General features: G+C 36.8%; 1 protein-coding gene across 1 annotated transcript in view; it reads left to right on the top strand.

Moving 5' to 3' along the window:
- The window catches only part of LOC108404713 (EGF-like and EMI domain-containing protein 1), a 488,851-nt gene that overhangs the window by 63,956 nt on the left and 405,945 nt on the right, over window positions 1–18,950 (top strand). Inside the window, 2 exon segments of the mRNA XM_073230479.1 lie at window positions 140–180; window positions 182–245. Of these exon segments, the coding sequence (XP_073086580.1) occupies window positions 140–180; window positions 182–245 (105 nt within the window).

Genomic DNA, 18,950 nt, shown 5'->3' with positions numbered 1-18,950 from the left:
AAACACTGCTTAACCTTGCCATGGAGGGGCTGATGGAAATTTCTAGATTGTATTTATATTAGAAATGTATTCACATTGAAGGTTTTCTTTCTTCCCTCCAACTCTGTTCTGATACCCTTTTTACCTACCCTCTTTTTAGCTGTCTCTGCAGTGGGGACTTGTTTTAATGGAAGGAGGTCCCTCAGATGGTGAAGCCCAGAGGTGCCAGTGTTCAGAAGGTTTTCATGGACCCCACTGTCAATATGGTGAGTCCTAACAAGACTGTTTTATTATGATTTGGAGCTGTCTTCTTTGCTTTTAGGGTCCAGCCAATTTTGTCGATTCAGACTAATGGCAAGGTTTTCCCTCCGGGGACTGGTGAGCATTCTAAAATGAGCCAGTAAGCAAAAACCTGCAACCCATAGCATACTCAACATCACAAAGTATGCTTTGCAGTTTAGTTTTAATTATTCACTATAAGAGTTCAAAGGGTAGCAGTTAAGTACAGAATAGTCTATTTTGTAAAGGAAACGGCAGCTTAATAAGAAAACCTCATTCTGACCTCAGATGTTAAATCTTTAACGGAGCCACAGTTTGGAAGTGCTGGTAGAGCATTTTTTCTAGGCTATCTGGTTTGTGAATGAACAAAAAGGTGATTAACGCAAATTCAGTGTGATGTGATGTTTACTATTTTTGTGCCCTTTATTAGAAACAAACAAAACAAAAACCTAACACTTGAATGATTCTCAAAGTTTCAAGACTTGGTAACCTAGTTTTCAAGGTCATTTCTGGGCATGTACATTTAAGATATTTCTCGTGCAGGACATTTTCAAAACAGCGCATGATTTATTATCCTTTACTGCCTCTGCCGTAAGATTGGGTGCTTTCAAAAGGCTTTGTTTTGACTTGAGCATCTGATTCTAGTCTCCAGAGAATGTGAATGCATCTGCATTTATCTTTTCAGGGCAGGAAAAACAAAAGAAAAACTATCTTACAGAAGTTAAAGAGATAGGTATAAAAAGCTAACGAAAATACTGTGGACATTATCTTCTGTTGATACGTTTGCCTTCTCTTCTCCATTACTTGAATCTTTGTAAGTGGAATTGCAAGGTTGCTGAGAGCTCATCACGCATTCATCTCCTTTGCCCTTAACTTAAGGTTAAGGCTCGTGTTTTCATGGGTCACTTCAAAGCCATTCTTGCAAATTATCCTGATATTCTTTTCTGGGTTGTTTGCTTTTTTACAAAACAAATTTTTGAATTAACATAAGGCTGCTTTTTCAAACCCAATTTATTCTGTGACTATGGAACACTGATTCTGAAGCAGAGGTCAGTGTACACTTTGAGGTTTACAGTGTTTCTTCAACTGTTTTCATCCTTTTTAAGAAGCTAACAGAAATGCTGATCCACGGTAACAAATTTTTTGCCTGTAAATAAATTGTTTCAACTACATGTGTAACTCTGGTTTCCTCATCTTGATCAATAGGTGTGATGGGCAATTACACATGTCATTGATTCATTAAGAACTTCAAAAATAATTAATTATTACTTTATTAATTCATTTGTTTTGGTAGAGCAAATCTTGTAAAACATTAAGTCCCTGAGGGGGAAGGTAATTAAAGAGACATATGGTCACGGTAATAGCCTAGAAATTGCACCTTGATTAATTTATTCTATATTTTCTACATCAGCACTTGAATAGTTTGATTACTCCAATTTCTTAACAACTTTCATGTACCAAAGTAATTAAAATGCTTTCTGAAATTCAAGTACTTAGATTTCTTATTTTTCAATTTTAGGTTAGTGAAAATATTGGATTACCTTAAACATAGGCAGATTTGATGTATCTTTTCCACAAGTTTGTACACCAAAATATCCCACAAATCATGAGAGAAGATCAACCATATGAAATGCCTTCCAGGAGTTTTCGGCATTGTAGCCCAAATGTGTTTATCTTTAGATTTTGACGTTTCTTCTCTCACTGTCAAACTCCTACTGAATTTAAAAGGAAAAACTGATGAACCCCGAGGAATATACAACCTCAAGTACAACTTATCACAATTTTCCAGGGAAATGTAGCATCACAGAGTATGTAAATTTAAGATTGTTTTATGGAGGAATTTTGAAGACTTCCTAGGAAATCAAGTATTTGGGGAAACAAATGAAGAACCTAATTAAGAAAGAATGACATTACCTGAGACTTGAAAGTGGATTAACAATGAAAACCAGCAAAGATTGTTTTTAAAAAGAGCATAATTGATAAGACATAACACTTTATTGGGCAGGTTGATTAAAGTCTGGTGGTATTGTCGATACCCTCTTACCTGGTGGCTGGATTTGAATCTGCTGGGAGTATATAATCCTTGGTCTAACTGACACTACTCTTTTTCTCTATCTATAGTATATATATCCCAATGAAAATACCTTCAATTTGTTTGTCAAATTATGTAAACAATAATTCAAATGATAAATTCATTCAAATTTTAAAGAAATGTCAGATTATAAAATATTAACAGTATATATATGTAAGAAAGGAAAAATATAGTATATTGCCATCAGGTAACCATGTGGTTGTCTCTTCGTGTATATGCATTCATATTCATGCACACATATGCAGTTTGTAATTTTACATAAATTAGATCATATCCTATATACTGTTTTGTCTTGAATGCTACTCTTTTTCTTTCTTACATTACGCTTTCTTCTCTTCTCTTTCCCTCCAACTTCTCCCTCCTCAGGAACACCCTGCTGAATATTCTTCTGTATGTTTTTCCATTCTCATGGAGTCATATACAAACAACTCTGTAATATTCACTCTGTAATATTCCATGGTATAGATGTACCATACATTTTTAACCACCCAATTTTTCATGAACATTCATTTGTTTCCAGTTCTTTGGCACAATAATAGTGCTTTTGTTTCTGTGATACAGATTCCCAGAATTGAAATTATTGGGGATCAATGAATTTTAATACACTTAAGTATCAAATATTCATTTAAATTATTTGTAAAATCTTTTCAAGGAAATGGTAATGGCTTTACCAGTTTATTTGGTTGGGGCAGTGTAAAATCTACATGAACACTGTTTACTCAATTTTTGACATGTTAATAAAACAGGGAACACTTGCATCTTCATCCCAAACTAGAGATGTGTTCAGTTTAAGTATTGAGGATCAGGGTTATGGTAAACACGGATTGCTCATAGTATAGGGTGAAATTGACTTTGAGACACAATGGAAAAAAGAAGTCTAGAAAATGAACCAGATTGCCTATTACAAATGGAGAAAATAGTGTAGGCCTAGAGAGAGAAGGGACATGCTAATAACTGAGAAAAATGCTTGAAGTTAATAATGATTCTAAAATTGCTGATCTACTTAACTCATTTGAAAAATTTGCCTCTAATAAGGAAAAATGAAGAAAATGAATTTGGACAATTAGGAAGTAATGAAGAGTTTTCTAAAATAGCTATTGATTAAAGGAATCAGAGGGAATATTTTGAAGATTTGAACACATGCAAATCAGGCTAGATAGCTGGTGGTGAAATTTTCTTTTTTATCCTATACATCCAGGCAAAACAACTTGGAGCTTCATTAACTGATTAACATCACAAAGTCACACCTTTTCCCCTCATCACTTATTCCATCTTCCCTTCTCAGGTTATAAGTCAAGTTAAATTATAATGTGCTTTGATTGGATGCTAAGTCTCTGAGGTTTTCTTATCTCTTTAATTCATTCATTCATTCATTCATTCATTCATTCTCATAGTCAGTCTTCTAGTCAGTGAATATTTATATATCAGGCTGTATGTTAGGTACTATGGATACTAAAACAAGTACATCTTTTGTGTGGTGGGGAATAGAGACTGGGAAACTAGTGATTATAAGGTAGCTCACAAGTGCTGTGATGAAGAATGATTCTGTCTTAAAAGAAATTAGAATAAGGTCATGCCAGCAGATGAGGGAAGATTTCTCAGAAGAGTTTAAAATATAAAATACAACTTATTTTTAAAGATAAACAGAAGAATAATATGAAATTGAGCACAAGGAATAGAATATTTCCCAGAGACATGAAAATCAAAAGCTCAAGGAATAATAGTAATAAATAATAAGAGAACAAGTAGTTTTCTTGGCTGCTATCAGAGATGCACTGGGATATGGCAAAAAATATGGCTTTGTTTAAGTCCATAGCAACAGCTCCTTAGCTATACTTGGTCTAGCCAAGCCAGCTGTTCTTGAACCTTGTGCAGAAGTGGCTAACTGATGGAGTCTGCCAAAATGTTGCCTTCCCCAAGTTCAGTTCTCTGACCAGGCAGTTCATCATTTGAGATTTCTTAAATATAAGACAGTACTCTAGTCCTATGCAAGAGTCCCCAAATATAGCCATTACTTCCAAGTGTGATGTTCATGCACTTTATAAATGGAGCATTGCTGGAATGCTGTCTGGTGATGTGGAAAACACTCAGAGGTTCTGGGGTCGGAAATCTCATCACTGGCTACTTGCATTTGCTTGAAGTCATTTTATATCCTCAAGCCTTAATATCATCATTTGTAAAGTAATAATACCTCTAACTGTCCATGCACCAGGCATTATTCTGAACAATTTATATGGATTAAATTATTAATCCTACAAAAAGTCTTTGAGGTGAATACTCTTTTTTGTTGTTGAAGTATCGATATACAATCTTATATTGGTTTCAAGTATACAACACAGTGGTTCAGCAGTTACCCATATTATTAAATCCTCACCCCTCTAGTGCAGTTAGTATCTGTTAACATAGAAAGATGTTACAGAATCATTGACTATATTATCCATACTCTTATTTGCCCCAGTTTTGAACCTGACTGGGGCATAAAAAGTTGTCCAAGGTCAAACAACTAGGCAGCAGGAGATATGGGAACCATATCCACATGTTCTGGCTCCATAGCCTACAAGCTTAACCTTCAAATCATGGTCCCTTTATAAAAACTACTTGACATAATTACCTGTCTGCTAGGTTGTTATTTGTGAGTTGTATAAAATCATGCATATGATCTTTTTGTTGGAAAGTATTATTCAAGCATTACTTCATTTCCTTAAAGGCAAATTCTCTGAGACTCTTTGGGTGTAGTACACAAAACGAAGAGGGAAAGGTTCCTGTTGCTTTGCTTCCCACCATGTGGGAAATCTAAACAACCTTTGGGTATTAGGTCACAGGTATGGTTTTGAGCCAAACATTAGCTCCAATCAAGGTGTCCAGTGAACTCTCTGCACGACATACCACTTATATGTGGATAGGAGTTTAGACCAAAGGGTTTTCTTAAAATGGTAGAGCCCCAAGAGCATTTTGAATTTGGGAAGTGGTATAGGTTGAATTATGTCACCCCCTCAAATTCATCTGTTGAAACCTAGCCTCCAGTAAGTCAGAATGTGACCTTATTTGGAAATATGGTTGTTGCAGACATAACTAGTTAAGGTGCAATAGCACTGAAGTAGAGTCGGCCCCTAATCCTCTATGACTCATATTCTTCTAAAAAGGGTAAATTTGGACACAGAGTCATGCACACAAGAGAATTCTGTGGGAAGGTGAAGGTTTGCCTTCAGGTCAGGGTGATGCTTCTACAAGCCAAGGAAGGCTGGCAAACTACCAGAAGCTAGAAGAGGGGCATGGAAAAGATTTTTTCTGCAAGGCCCTCAAAGGAAGCATTGGCTTGATCTCAGACTTCTACTAGCTTCCAGAACTGCTCTGTTTAAGCCACTCAGTTTGTGGTACGTGTTATAGAAGTCCTGGCAAAGTACTACAGGAAGTTTAGAAAACAAATTTTCTCTTCATCTGCAGCTTCATTTTAGCAGTAGGCCTACTGAAACAATGAAAATGGGGGAAAAGTGGCAGGGGGTTTATAAAGAACAAATCATGCTAAGAAAACTTGATGGCTTATTTTAATTGAATTATAAAACTGTGAGAAGGAGATTTAATTTGGAAAAAATGCAAAATCATTAATGAACACACTTATTAATCTGCAATCCTAAATGAGTATTATTAAGCAATACAATGAAATGGAATGCAGGTTGTATTATGGAGATAAATTGATATGCATTCTTAACATGAGCTGAGATGTAAAATTCAGTGTTATTTTGTTTGCCACCTAAAGATAATAGCACATTAGAGCCTTGACAGGGTTCTATCCAGTCCATATTAAGGTGACTGCATTCTGCCTCACAGAGCTTGTGAGAAGAATATGGCCGTACTGACAGGAATCGGGACAAGTACAGTGGAGGGACAGGTAGACCATTTATGAGGAAAGTAAAGTAATAACTGTCTGACATTTCCTGTGAGCCCAGTAAAGGAGCATCCTGCTATTGGAATCCATGCAGAAAATTTACTACCTTGACATTGATTTGAAAATGGAAGCTTTGGAAGAGCTTTTACTTACATATTCTTCCAGGCCAGTGTTAGCAGTCATAAAATGCAATGTTAAAAAGACTGCATGAGAATTGCCTGATATTGCAAATATGACTGCCTTAGAGGAGACTGACCTAGCTTTATGCAGAGTTATTTGGTTCTACGGAATATAATTAGTGATGAACTAGGAAATGTTGAAGGTAGATAATAAGGGCAATAACAGCTGACTCATAAGTCATGCTTTGTGCTTGCTAATGGCTGTCCTAAGGGCCTTATGCATGTTGGTTCATTTACTCACAGCAGTCCTGTAAGGTGCATGCCCTTGACAGTGCCCTTGTACAGGTGGCACACTTGACGTAAGGAGAAGTTAAGTAATTTAACTGAGATTATATATATAGTAAATGATGGAACCAGGGTGTGGCCTCAGGCAGTCTGGCTTCCAAGTTCCCCCTTTTAACCGCTATGTGATGCTTCTTTGAAATGGAAAAACTTTCCTATTTATGAAAAATATAGTTGATATCATTTCCCTGAAAGGGACATGAGGGCCTTGTACTTACTTTTTAGTGTTTAAACCTGATCAGTATGCTGAGAAAACACTCTTCCTACAAAAAGCATGAGCTTAATGATTCTCTTCATTTAAAATTTCGCTCATTATTTGTACTGGTATTGAGCGAGTGGTCAGGACCTGTGTAAGAAATACATAGCTCTGCCATTGAAAAGCCTATATTCTGGTTATGGAGACAGGACAAGTCATTATAATGTGATGAATGGTACTCTCAGAAGTACATGAACAAGGGTAGAGGAACCAGGTCATGTTAGGGAGTTGGACTTTGGGAGTTGTGGCAAATAGGACTGTATGTTAATGTCATGACACTCATTTTTGTCAAGCTGAATAGTTTGGATCACAACTCCTCCAACATGTAATGCCACTGAAGATTTTAAGATGGCCATTTTATGTGTAAAAGTGGGTTTTGAAGATACAGCTACAATACAATGGAAAGAGGCTGGAAACCCAAAGGAAACGAAATTGTTAGTTTTATCATTGAAATGACCTTATCTTGCATGTCTGTTCTTTTCTTCATTGCTTGCTGCCAAAAGTTTGTTTTTTGTCTTTTATTTAATACCAGATTTCTCTTCTGTCAGGCACAAGGTAAAACTTAAAAATGTCATGTTTTTTTTGGCTGCAAGTTTAAGTGCCATTTCCTCTTAAGGAACTTGATGAACATGGCTTGAAAGAAGAAATCCTGGATGAAAAAAAGTTAGCATGTTTTCCATAACCATTATTTTTTGAACTAGTGTAACTGAATTTTTGCTTGCCATTTCAATTTGAAATATATGGTCTGTGTGTGGTGGAGTGCATTTAAGATTTTACTTAAACTTGTTTATTTCTGCGTGTAGTGAACTAGAAATGCACTTACATCACCATCGACAAAGGCAACTGGAATATATCACTTTGGGTAGTGCAACTTCATATCTTAGTTATTTTTGACTTCGTAAGTTCCTTAATCACCCCTAAAAGTCTACTAGTAATGGCTGTAGATGGAATGGAGCTTTCCACTCTTCTCTACTAGAGTTCTGGGTGGTCAGTGTTAGAAAGTACCGGTATGATAATCAGTCATTAAAATCCCCATATATGATTAGGGTGCTTTATGTTTGGCAAAGCAAAATCAAACTTCTCTCCAAGATGCTCTGCCCTCAGGGCAGGCCAGGGAGTCTGTGTTCAGTGAGTGGGAGTAAGAGACAGGAGGAGGCTTCTAGGGGGCCTGCTATCTTAGGGGTGTTTTCCAGACCAGACAGTCCGAGGGTCTCAGTTAACCTGGTCATGGACTTTTTTGGAGGTGATATAAAGGTGCATTTCCTGAAAGAGGCAAATGGAAGACTGGAAAAGACAAACTCCCAAGTCAAATTCTAGGCAAGATGAAGGGAGGAGAGTAGTGGTGGTAGAGAATTTAGAGACTAGATGATAATTAAGGTACAAATTTAGATGCACAGATTAGGACCTAGTTCTCAACAGTAGTATCTGTGCAGGGCACCCTCTTCCTTACTGGCCAAGCATAGCAAAAAGGAGGATATGCAGGACATGATGCCTTATTATTATGTTTTTAAACATAATAATCTGCTCTACTATATTTCTCAAAGTTTATTCTCTGGATCACTATTTCCATTGGATTTTAAGAATTGTTATAAGAAACGAGGTTTCTGTTTTCATAACAGTTTATGAAATTTTGTGTCTAGTAGGTTTATGTTTTGTTCATTCTTGTAGGACCTTCCAGAGCCTTCAGTGTGCTAATGTGGACTGTGAGTCCCTCAGAAGTGTATCTAGATTCTCATGTATTCCAAACTCATGTGACTATATACAGCCCTTTTTATAAGGGTATCTTGTTTGATAAAAAAGCCAAAAAGTATGATTTTTTAAAATAATATTCTTGAAGCATTTTATAGAACCCAATTGCTCTGGAATATATTTTATATTCAAAATTAGAAATAAAAAAGCTAAAGCTTTCTCCAATATGCTCAACTAATAAGAACATATTTACATAGTAGTTAAAAAAACACATTTAATAAGGTGCTTTCCCATATGCTTTCTCATTTAAGCCTCACACCCACTCTGTGAGGGCGTTCACATTATTCCCAAATTAGAATTGAGGTGGCAGAGACTCAGAAAGCTTAATTGATGTGCCCAACTCACAGATTGTTAGTAGCTGAGTCAAGACTTCAACCATAACTTTAATCTAATGTTCTGTGTATTGTCTCACAGGTACCTGGGAAAAAGCAGGACTTTGCATGAGTTCTGAGCACTTTTTTTTTGGCTGCACTTTGCACTATGCTGGGCTAAGAAATGAAGGAGGTAGAGTGAGGCTGGGGAATTCTTTCTCATATTTTTCCTTTCAGACACACATACAGTTTTCATAATACATATTTTTCTCTTTCCTCCCATTCATCCATCAGGATTTAGTTGCATTGCTTCTCCCAATAAACAACCTCTAACTAAAGTATTCATGGATACTATTGGTTTGACTACTGGTATTTGTATTTTAACAGTGAAAAAACAAAGATTAACCTAAGTGGTGCCAGAGTCCTGGCAGTCAGTCTATAGGGTGATCTTTTTGGGTAGGGGGAGCTCTGAGTCATCCCTCTAAATATATTGTGCAGGCTACTCTTTGTGCTCTTTCCTTCCAGAGGTGCGGAACTAGCTGTATCTGCCCTCTTTCAGGCAAGTACTAGATGCTGGTGGCAGTTCACTCCTTCATTATTGCGAGTGAGTCAAAGATCTCCTGCTGTAAATGTCAAGCCATGATGCCAAGGGCTGGTTTCTGACCAGGCATCATACTGCGTTTTACATCTACCACCCTCCCTTCTCTTGCCTTCACACATATTCTACTAGAAAATAGCTTTCTTAATCTGTTTTATTAAATAAATCTCCCCTGACCTTCAAAATGCCTAAGGGCACAGTTACAACCATAATGAGTATGTTTACCGAGGAGATAAGTGCCTCAGATCAAAGGCTTATGAGAAAATGAAGATGTGTCATAAAGAATTTAACCTTATGGAGAATGAGTTATGACTTTTGACCTCCGCTTCTGGGAGGTAATCTCTCAGTCCTTGGAATGTCACATCTCGTAGGAGCATCTTTATTTGCCTGAGATCTTTGGGTCGCTGGATAGTCTAACAATATTACTAAGGATGGGGTTGGACATACCTGGATAGTCTTAAGTGGTCGTCTTGTCACACCAGAAAAACCGACGTGATTTAGGATAGAGGTTTTGGGTCACTCCCAGAGGGCTGGAGACTGGAGCCTGAAATCTACCAAATCAGCAATCAATAGGTAAATCATTCATGTATAAGTAATGAAGTCTCAAACCTCTGAATGTGGGACTCAGCTGAGCTTCCCTGATTGGCAGCAGACCATGCATATTGTCATGCACTGATGTCTAGAAAATAAAGTATTCTGATTCCAAAAGGAGGGGACAAGGGAAATTCCACATTTGGTACATCCCCCCTCTGTGTACTTCTTTGTGTGGCCAATTTTAATACAACATCTTTTTGTGATTTCTGAGTCCTTCTTACAAATTACTGGACATAGGGTTGGTTTGGGCAACCCCCTGAACTTGCAGTTGGTGTCAGAAGTGAGGTGGTCTCCTGTGGGGACTGTTCCCTCTAACTTCTCAGTTGGCCTATATGCTCTCAGAGGGGAAGACTCTTCTCCCTTTTCTTCTCCTTTAAGAATAAAATGTGCTCTGGGTCTTCGTTCTGCTTCCTAGTGAGTGTGGGGACCATGGAAAATTAAGTAACAGCCTGTGGCTGCTCAGCTGTGCAGGATGCTACTGGATGAGGGTTTTCCTCATCATTGGTAAAGAACAATAGTGTCTGGACTGCCTAAGTGGGTTTGAGAGTAATGACTTAACCCACCCATTTATTGAGTCAGATGGCAAACCACAGAAGGCAAGTGCAAGAAATACATTTTTTAAATCTGTTAGTTCTGAACAACACTGGAGACTGGAGGATGTGGGGGAGCAGGAGAATAAAGGACATGAGACCTGAAGTTTTAAGAGCGTGCCTGCATTTTGAATAAGCATTTGTTCAAGTTATTGTAATGATTTAAAAATTGTTTTAAAGACTGTATGCTAAGGAATATTTAACAAATGGCGATTTAGTTGTATAACTAAATGAAGGCTATTTCTTCCATTTTGACAGAAGAGATGATATGTTTTTTTCTGTTGGTTCTAGTGACCCCTGTTTGGCTTTCATTTATCACGAAAAATCTTCTCCAGGATACTGCAATTGCAGTGATGTTGAGATACTTATATTACATATAACCCTGGGGAAGGGTCAAAATACACCTGTGAATTAAGCAAGAATATATTATAGCTGGCTGAAGAGCATGTCGGGAATACCTGAAGAGAAAACTACAACTGTTTTTCCCCTACAGACTATCAAGTTGATGTAGCTTCTTTCCCATCTACTTGGAGTTTAGTAGAGGAATTGTGTTTTTCTTCCTAACATGAGTATGTGTTCACTGTGGACAGAGCATCCCTGACAGAACAGAGAAGGCATGTGGTTGCTTTCCTGAGGTAACTCACATATGCAAAGGAGGAAATATTGAGATAAGGCATCAGTTATGATACTCTCTACTCACTTAGAAACAAGAACACACAATGATAACTTGAATAGATTGACTGTATAGATGTATAATTTGCAGTGGGTTAGAGAAGGTCTGAATATCAGGTAACATCAATGGTAATTTCATTGCTAACTTAAGAGAACTGTGGATAAATGCTGATGGCACCTGTACAGGAAGCATGTTGCAAATGGATAAAAGAAAAGGAGTTAGCACAATGGAAGTTAAGATCGAAAGGAGGCAAATGAAATGGAAGATTTACACTGGAAGAAATGGAAATTAAGATTAATGTGTTATTGTAAGAAATATAAAAGTTAATATACTGGGTATGTCTTGAAAATGTGATTCACAGCCTTTTTCTTTTTCAGTATTTTTTCTCTTAGATAGTCTTGAAGAGATATGGCATACTTTTAGATACAGCACAATTAAAGAAGGAAAAATGTGTTTTTGTGAGAGTCACTCAAAAAAATTTTCATGACAGGTAGTGATTAAAATTTAGTAAATGCACTAGGGCAAGTACTGTACTTTAGGGTGGAGAAGGCTTTTTCATACCAATTAACACTTACAAAAGTTGGGTAATAAGGAAATTAAAGCTGAGAAAAATCTAATAGGTTAATAAATAGGAAATGATGATGTTTTGCATGATTCAAAGTCATTTATGTACTGAAAAAAAATGAAGTTTAATGAAGTCACTGAAATGATGATGCTTAAAAGCTAGCCCTGCTTCTCTGTTGGAGATGTTACATATTCATTCATTTATGCATGCATTCATTTATTCATTAATTCAACAAATCATTGTGCCAGACACTTTAGATCTTTTGACCACAAAGGTAAAATGCTTTTAATGGTTAAGAAATTTTCTTGGTGGTTGAGAGAAATGGGTAGGTGCCTTCTGAAGCTTTAAGCAATGTTTTGTTTGTCATAGCTAGTAATAAATGTTTCATTTCCCTTTTAAATATTTTGAAATCCTTCTAAAGCATATGTGACCTTAAGAAAATCATATTGTTCGGAGAATAATAACAAGCTTCACCCATTCTGTATCAGTTGTATTTTACTATAATAAAATAGTGAAGATCTAGTTCAAGAAAAATAATGACTACAGCAACCACCAAACAACCTTTCGAAAATCAGCAAAGTTGTCCTGGTCACACCCGAAGGTCCACTGTCCTGGTCATATCTGAGGGTCCACTGTCACTATACTCAAAAATTTCTCCCTCTGTTTAAAAAAATGAAAAAAAATGATTGTCACACTTCCCTGCCCTATTGTGTAGAAATATAGTATATCCTGCCCTGGCCCTGTTGAGTTCTGAAACAAGTAGTCAGGTCAGACTGGAAACAGACTTTCAGGACATTTCTCTATGGCTTTAAACTACATCGTGGTCCTCCTGGCTTCAGCTTGCCTCTGTTATAGAATGTCTGGGGGAAGCAGCTGAAGATCAGTAGGTGAGTCTCAATATTGTGATTTTAAACCGACTTGTTTGCATAAAGGACAGTCTTTTGATAATCTGATCATTAACAAAGAGAATGTGTGTGTGCCATCTATCGAGTTAAACATTTTTGTTAAGTGAAAAGAAAATGCATGAAATCCAGTTTCAGAGGCTTTATTAAAATAGCTACTTCTTCAGTATATTTATTAATTTGGGGGCATAATATTGAGTCCTGCTTTATCTTTTTTAAACACTTTTAACAAAAAGGGAGAACTTTCTTCCAAGGGGAGTGGTAAGGTTCCTCTCATTGAAGTGTACAACTAGATTACGAATGACCATGTGGTAGGATTGGCATAAAGAAAATTGCAAAATTATACTGAATGGTATGGAGAAACGACCTTTAATACAACTTCAAAAGTCTAAGGTTCTATGATCTCTAGATGGTGAATTTGAGGCCTGGACTGAAACCTTAGCATCTTTGTATCTGGCTCCCAGCAAGAAGCTTGAAACAAATTGTGCTTTAACTGTTCATATGAAATGAGTAAATTAATGGATTAATCAGAATTTTTTTTTACCTGGCTGGGTAGCTTTAAGTTTGAGTCTGCAAAGTTAAGTTTAAAAGGCAGTTTCTTTTCCTTTGAGTCATTATAGCATCATCTCAGGATGAATAGCACAGCCAAACTGTGGCTGTCTGATCAGTCCAGCCAGGCTTTTCCCAAGATACATAGCTTAGTCTCACTTTACATGACTCAGTCAATGTTATCTTTTGAGAAATGAACCTTTATTCAAATAAAACATTCATTTCAGCCAATCACAAACATTGTCCTATGTTTTTAAAGATGTAAAAGCTCTGGGGAAAAATCTAAAGGAATATAAACATCTAGCTTCAAATTAAATGCCATCACTAAATTTCAGAAGTGACTAAATCACTACCTATTCCCACTCCTGTATGCTCCCAGGGATTAAGTAACCAATTCATTCCACAATTTTTCTGGAGTTAACAATCTTCCCAGCTGCATACATGGCTCCACAGTGCTTTGGGGCTACAGAGCGACTTGGGCATCAAAGCTTTTATTTCAGTCTTTGATCCTTCTCTTCAGGTTAGACCTTTTTCTGCCTACTTGCAATTTCTCAAAGAGAAGGTATTAATAATTTGCCATAGGAAGACTTCCAATTTCATTCTCTTGTTTCTTTGTCTACTCTGCAACTTTTTTTTCTCACAAGGAGAAACAGTCTTTTTTGATACCATGTGCTTGGCTCCAGTTACTCAGAGGAGGATTACAGAAGCATTCATATGGCTGTCTCTAGTATGATTCCCCTGTGTTAGCATTCTCACTCCACTTGACCTGTTTCTCTTGCCTAATTTCTAACCCCTATAGCCAGCAGCTGTGAAGTTATTGTGCATTGAATTAAGATTCCATTTTAATAACTCTTGCAGGTCTAGAGCATTTGTAATCTACTGATTTGAGCAAGAACCTTTTTAATAAACAAATCTGATCACCCTTTTGCCTATAAACACTTAAGCAGAATAAAACTATGCATTAAAATGTGGTGCTAGTGGATTCCTAAACAGTAATTCTTAGTGGCTCCTTTCCCACTGTAGGAACTCAGATTTTATTATCAAATAAAAGAGTGGGAATCTCAGATGCTTGTCTTATTTCTCTTTACTGATTTTAGAGTGAAACTGTTGGGTTGAAAGAAGAAGAATACGCATTTATGGCTTATGCTTCTTTTGTATTTCTCTAGAGGTGATCTTGGTACTTAGATGAAATTGTAATGGACATTTGAAAATGAAATCTTTTTCCACATTGGCTTATTTTAGACTGAAACTAGTTGAATGCAAATCTGCCTATCTAATCTTCTTAGTATAAATTTGCCTTTAATGTCATGGTTTCATAGTCTAGATGTGCCTCTTTCTCATTATGTCTTCTGGCACACTGGTATTTGGGGAGACATTTTCATTTCCTGTGCTGGCTTGACTAGGGATAAGGGGAGGGATTGGTCTACCAGATGCCCCTGCTTGATAGTCGCTCACAAATGTCTGCATGTATTGAATGTGCATGTGTGTATCGTATCCTAAGGCACAAACCCTTGGAAAGCATCTCTGCCCAGGCCACCCTAGTGGCATTCTTTATCTTCAGTTCTGCCCCTGTAGGAGTCTTTTCTTCCAAGAGGCATAAGTCAAAACACTTGCGAGTTACTGTCAGCAATTTAAATTTATGCCAAATTTCTGTAAAGTATCCAATTCTTATGACATAATGACATTATTGTTCTATTTGCTGACATTTTTCAGGTTAAAATATGAATGCTGAAGACTGAGATTGTAATTAACTTGTATTTTCTGAAGTACTAAGATACCAGTTTGAGTATCAGAAACATTCTAGTTCTGTTACATGCTTTATCATAAAACATCATTTCTTCAGTGCTGTGAACATATTTTGCATTTGAGAACAAGAAGGAAATAGACATATTTTGAAGGTAAAACATTAGAAATGAAAAGTATAAACTGAGAGAAATTTATTTGAAAAAGTCAAAGATGAGGAGGAAAAAAATATGTTATTCTTGTTTGTTGTTCTTTAGAGGTATTTCTTTAGGCTCATTGCAGTTGTAGGAGGATTGATTATTCATGCTGAGTTGTTTTATATTTTTGGTATTGAGATGGATGGGTACTAGGCATAAGCACAAAAATGGACCCATATAGCCAATCCACTGCAACAGTTCATTTTAATTTAAGCTTCTTGGTGACCTCCAGCTTCATATAAAGAAGTTAGAATATATTTGGCCTTTACTATGTATAGTATAATAGTATAAGTACTTTAGAAGAGAACAGTTTGCATTTTTCTCCTAGTCAAAATGGAAGCGACTAGGTGATATTTAGTGTGTTTACTCCCCATAGCAGCTCCATGAAAGAAGCATTTCATTATTATCCCTGTTTCAGAGGTGAGAAGCTAGAAGCAAGGAACAGTTAAATGAATTGCTCAAGATCAACGTACATGTGGGTGATGGGACTCAAATAGAGAGCCCACAATCTTACTGTTACCGGGCTTCTTAGACATGATACTTCTGTGAGTTTGTGTTTGCGGTTGACACCATGGTTTCTCATCCCACAACACTGTTGTCATCCACCTTGTTAGGGATCCCATAGTTTAGCTAGGTAATGCAAATTCACCTTTTCTCTTGCCTCCAGCTTTTAAAATAATTCCTAGCCAATAGGAATATCTTCTGTGGAGTTGAAGAGGTGTTTCATGTTTTTTTTCTTAAATTGCCTTATAAATCATAGTTAGTGCTATTCATCAGGAATAGTTTTATTACTTGTAAGTGCACTTGCCACAGATTCAAAGGCTATATGGAACCTACTTAAAAGTGAGGCTCTTTTGTCACTTTTCATTCTTTCTAAAAAGGAAACAGCAACATGGTGATTGAAAAAATCATCAGCCAGCTAAGTTCTGGTGAATAGTCCATCTTGAGGAAGTACTCACAAGTTTCTGAAACTTCTACAGCTGTTCATTCAAAGATGCCAGGAGATAGTGCACAAAATAGCAAATAAAGGCACTGCAGCCTGCAGGAGAATTGGGATTTCATTGTGTGTGTCAAAAGTAAATGAATTCAAGAATAACCACTTGAAAAGGAATTCTCCTTTAATGTCTTTGATGCAAAAATGTGCTCAGATTGTACTGGCTCTGAAGAGTAAGACTCAAAGAAGTGAATTACTTTCTCGGTACTAGCTTTCAATTGCTACTGGCTTGAAGTGCTAGCTAACCTTGTAAGAGTGGAGCAGAGAAGAAAGTGGTTTGCATTTTTCTGCTAATCAAAATGGAAGAGACACAGTGAGTGAGTTACCATAGTGGCACCAAGATTTCTGTTGGCAGTTTATAAATTGGCATGAATATCCCATTGCATGCCCCAACATGATGTCCTATATACATTTTTAAAGCAATTTTTATTAGGAATAAAGGGTCTAGGAAATGGTTTTGAGGTGTGAAAACTGATGTTTACAGAGAGTAAACTATTTTCTTTGAAGGCTTTTCAAGTGTATATCTGTAGCCATGCTATTATGTAAATTTGTCTGGGACAGTTACAGCAGTTAAAAGTCAGAACTGATGAAACAATGGGTCAAAGGTTCAACTGTGGTTTGGGCCGGTGCATTTCAGCCAAAGAGAAGCCTTTCACATGGCCCAGGAAGCATCTCTGAGGCTGCCCTGTGATCTTTCAGACTTTGGTTATGAGAGGATTGAGGACATATAAATCAAGCCTCTTTTCCAGGAAGTCTACCCTGGAAGTTGTACCCTTTGTATCTCAACAGGTAGAACTGAATAAAATATTCATTTTGGAAGGAGAGAGTTGCTGTTTTTTAACCTGAGAATCAGAACATGGTAGAATATTCATGGAATAAAGAATACAGGACAATTTTATAATATAATTTCATTTGATCAGTTTAGAAAATCTCTGACTTCACTCACAAAATCACTCCAAGGTCTTGCACACTTTTTGAATTGCTTTTATGTTGTTCCTGTCTGTAGAATGGAGGCAATATGCTGAGGCTCAGGTTTATTGAGAGGGTTAAATAAGAAAATGAATGAGTAACACTCACTTTAGTGCCTGACAGATAGTAAATAACCAGCAAATGGTGCCTATTAGTATTTTTTTTGGGAATTTCCAAAAATATCATTAACTAGATGGAACAAATACTGCTTTGAAGCATTAATATGAATTAATGAAAGCACTAGCCATCATTTATGTATGAAACATTAATGCCTCAGTTTTATGAACCTCAGAAATTTGGCATTCTCTACTGCATTGCGACAGACAGTATAGGCTTTAGTGAATATTCTTTGACCATTAGTATAATGTGATTCATATCAGGTATTGAAAAGCCAAGGTGTAAGCAACGTTTAACATGCAATGCTGGGATGAAAATGTGTTAGGGATTTAGGAAGCATTCAAAGGTGAACTCTAATAAACATATAAATGCGTTTTAAGAGACTACTAGATGCTGTTGGGCAGAGTGAGTGAAAGAGCAAAAGAAATGCGGACTGGAAGACCAGCATGGTGACCTATGTTCTTGTAGACAATGTTTTGTTTTATCTTGCTTTGTTTGGGAGAGGGGCAGGCAACTAGAACAATGAATTCTAAAGGGCATGGGTTTAGAAGTTCTAACCTCTATCCTTGTTTCTGTTATAAAAATATTTGTGTTTTCCTTGGGATAATGACTTCATTTTCTAGGCATTATCATCCTCCTTTATACCAGGGAGAAATTAAACTTGATTTCTAAGGTCTCTTCCTGCTCTCACAGTCTATGGATTCTATGGATCTAAGAGAGGCAGGCATTAGTGTGGGCAGTTTGCTGTGTCTGAACCAGCAAAGTTCATGCTCCTCTCATCTTTTTGGGGATGTGTCCTAAATAAACCTAAGTAGTTAATGTGCTAGTGATCACAATGATAAACACTTGGGTTCTCAAACTGCAAAACCAGAAGTCAGAAACTGGGGTTGTTAAAGACAGCTGAGAACATCTAAAGCTCCAGGATCAAATGGAACAGTGTTCATTTGGTTCACTAATCAAAAAAAAAAAAAGAAAGATAGCTTTGTTGATTTGCTGGAAGAACTGAGAATGAGAGAAGTGAGAAAAGAGGAAGAAGAGAGAGAAGAAATAGGTCGGTAGATAGTGGCTCCTAAAGATTAATAGGAATAGGGAGCAGAAGTGTGGGGAGGAAGCAGAGTTGGTCAAAAAGGGTAGAGCTGGATTCCATTCCTGCATTCTTTCTCTGTAGTAGCTGTAAATACCAGTTACAGAATTCTTTCCCATTGAGTCCACATTTGGCTGAATCTTTGTGAATACAGAATTCTACAAAGTCACTATTAACAGGAGTCACCACATTGAAAGGAAATTGCCTTTTGGGATTAGAGAAGAGTTCAAGTTTACAACTTGTGAGCTTTCCATACTTAATCTTAATTTTTCTTTGAAATCCACTCTGATGTCAATAAGTCACTATTATTTTTCTGTCCTCTCAAATCCTATAGCATTTTCATGTTTGTCACCTATTTGGCA

This window comes from Manis javanica, chromosome 3 (genome assembly GCF_040802235.1).
Source record: "Manis javanica isolate MJ-LG chromosome 3, MJ_LKY, whole genome shotgun sequence".
Lineage (NCBI taxonomy): Eukaryota > Metazoa > Chordata > Mammalia > Pholidota > Manidae > Manis > Manis javanica.
The sequence above is the reverse complement of the archived record's forward strand: the minus strand, read 5'-3'. Positions and strand labels throughout refer to the sequence as shown.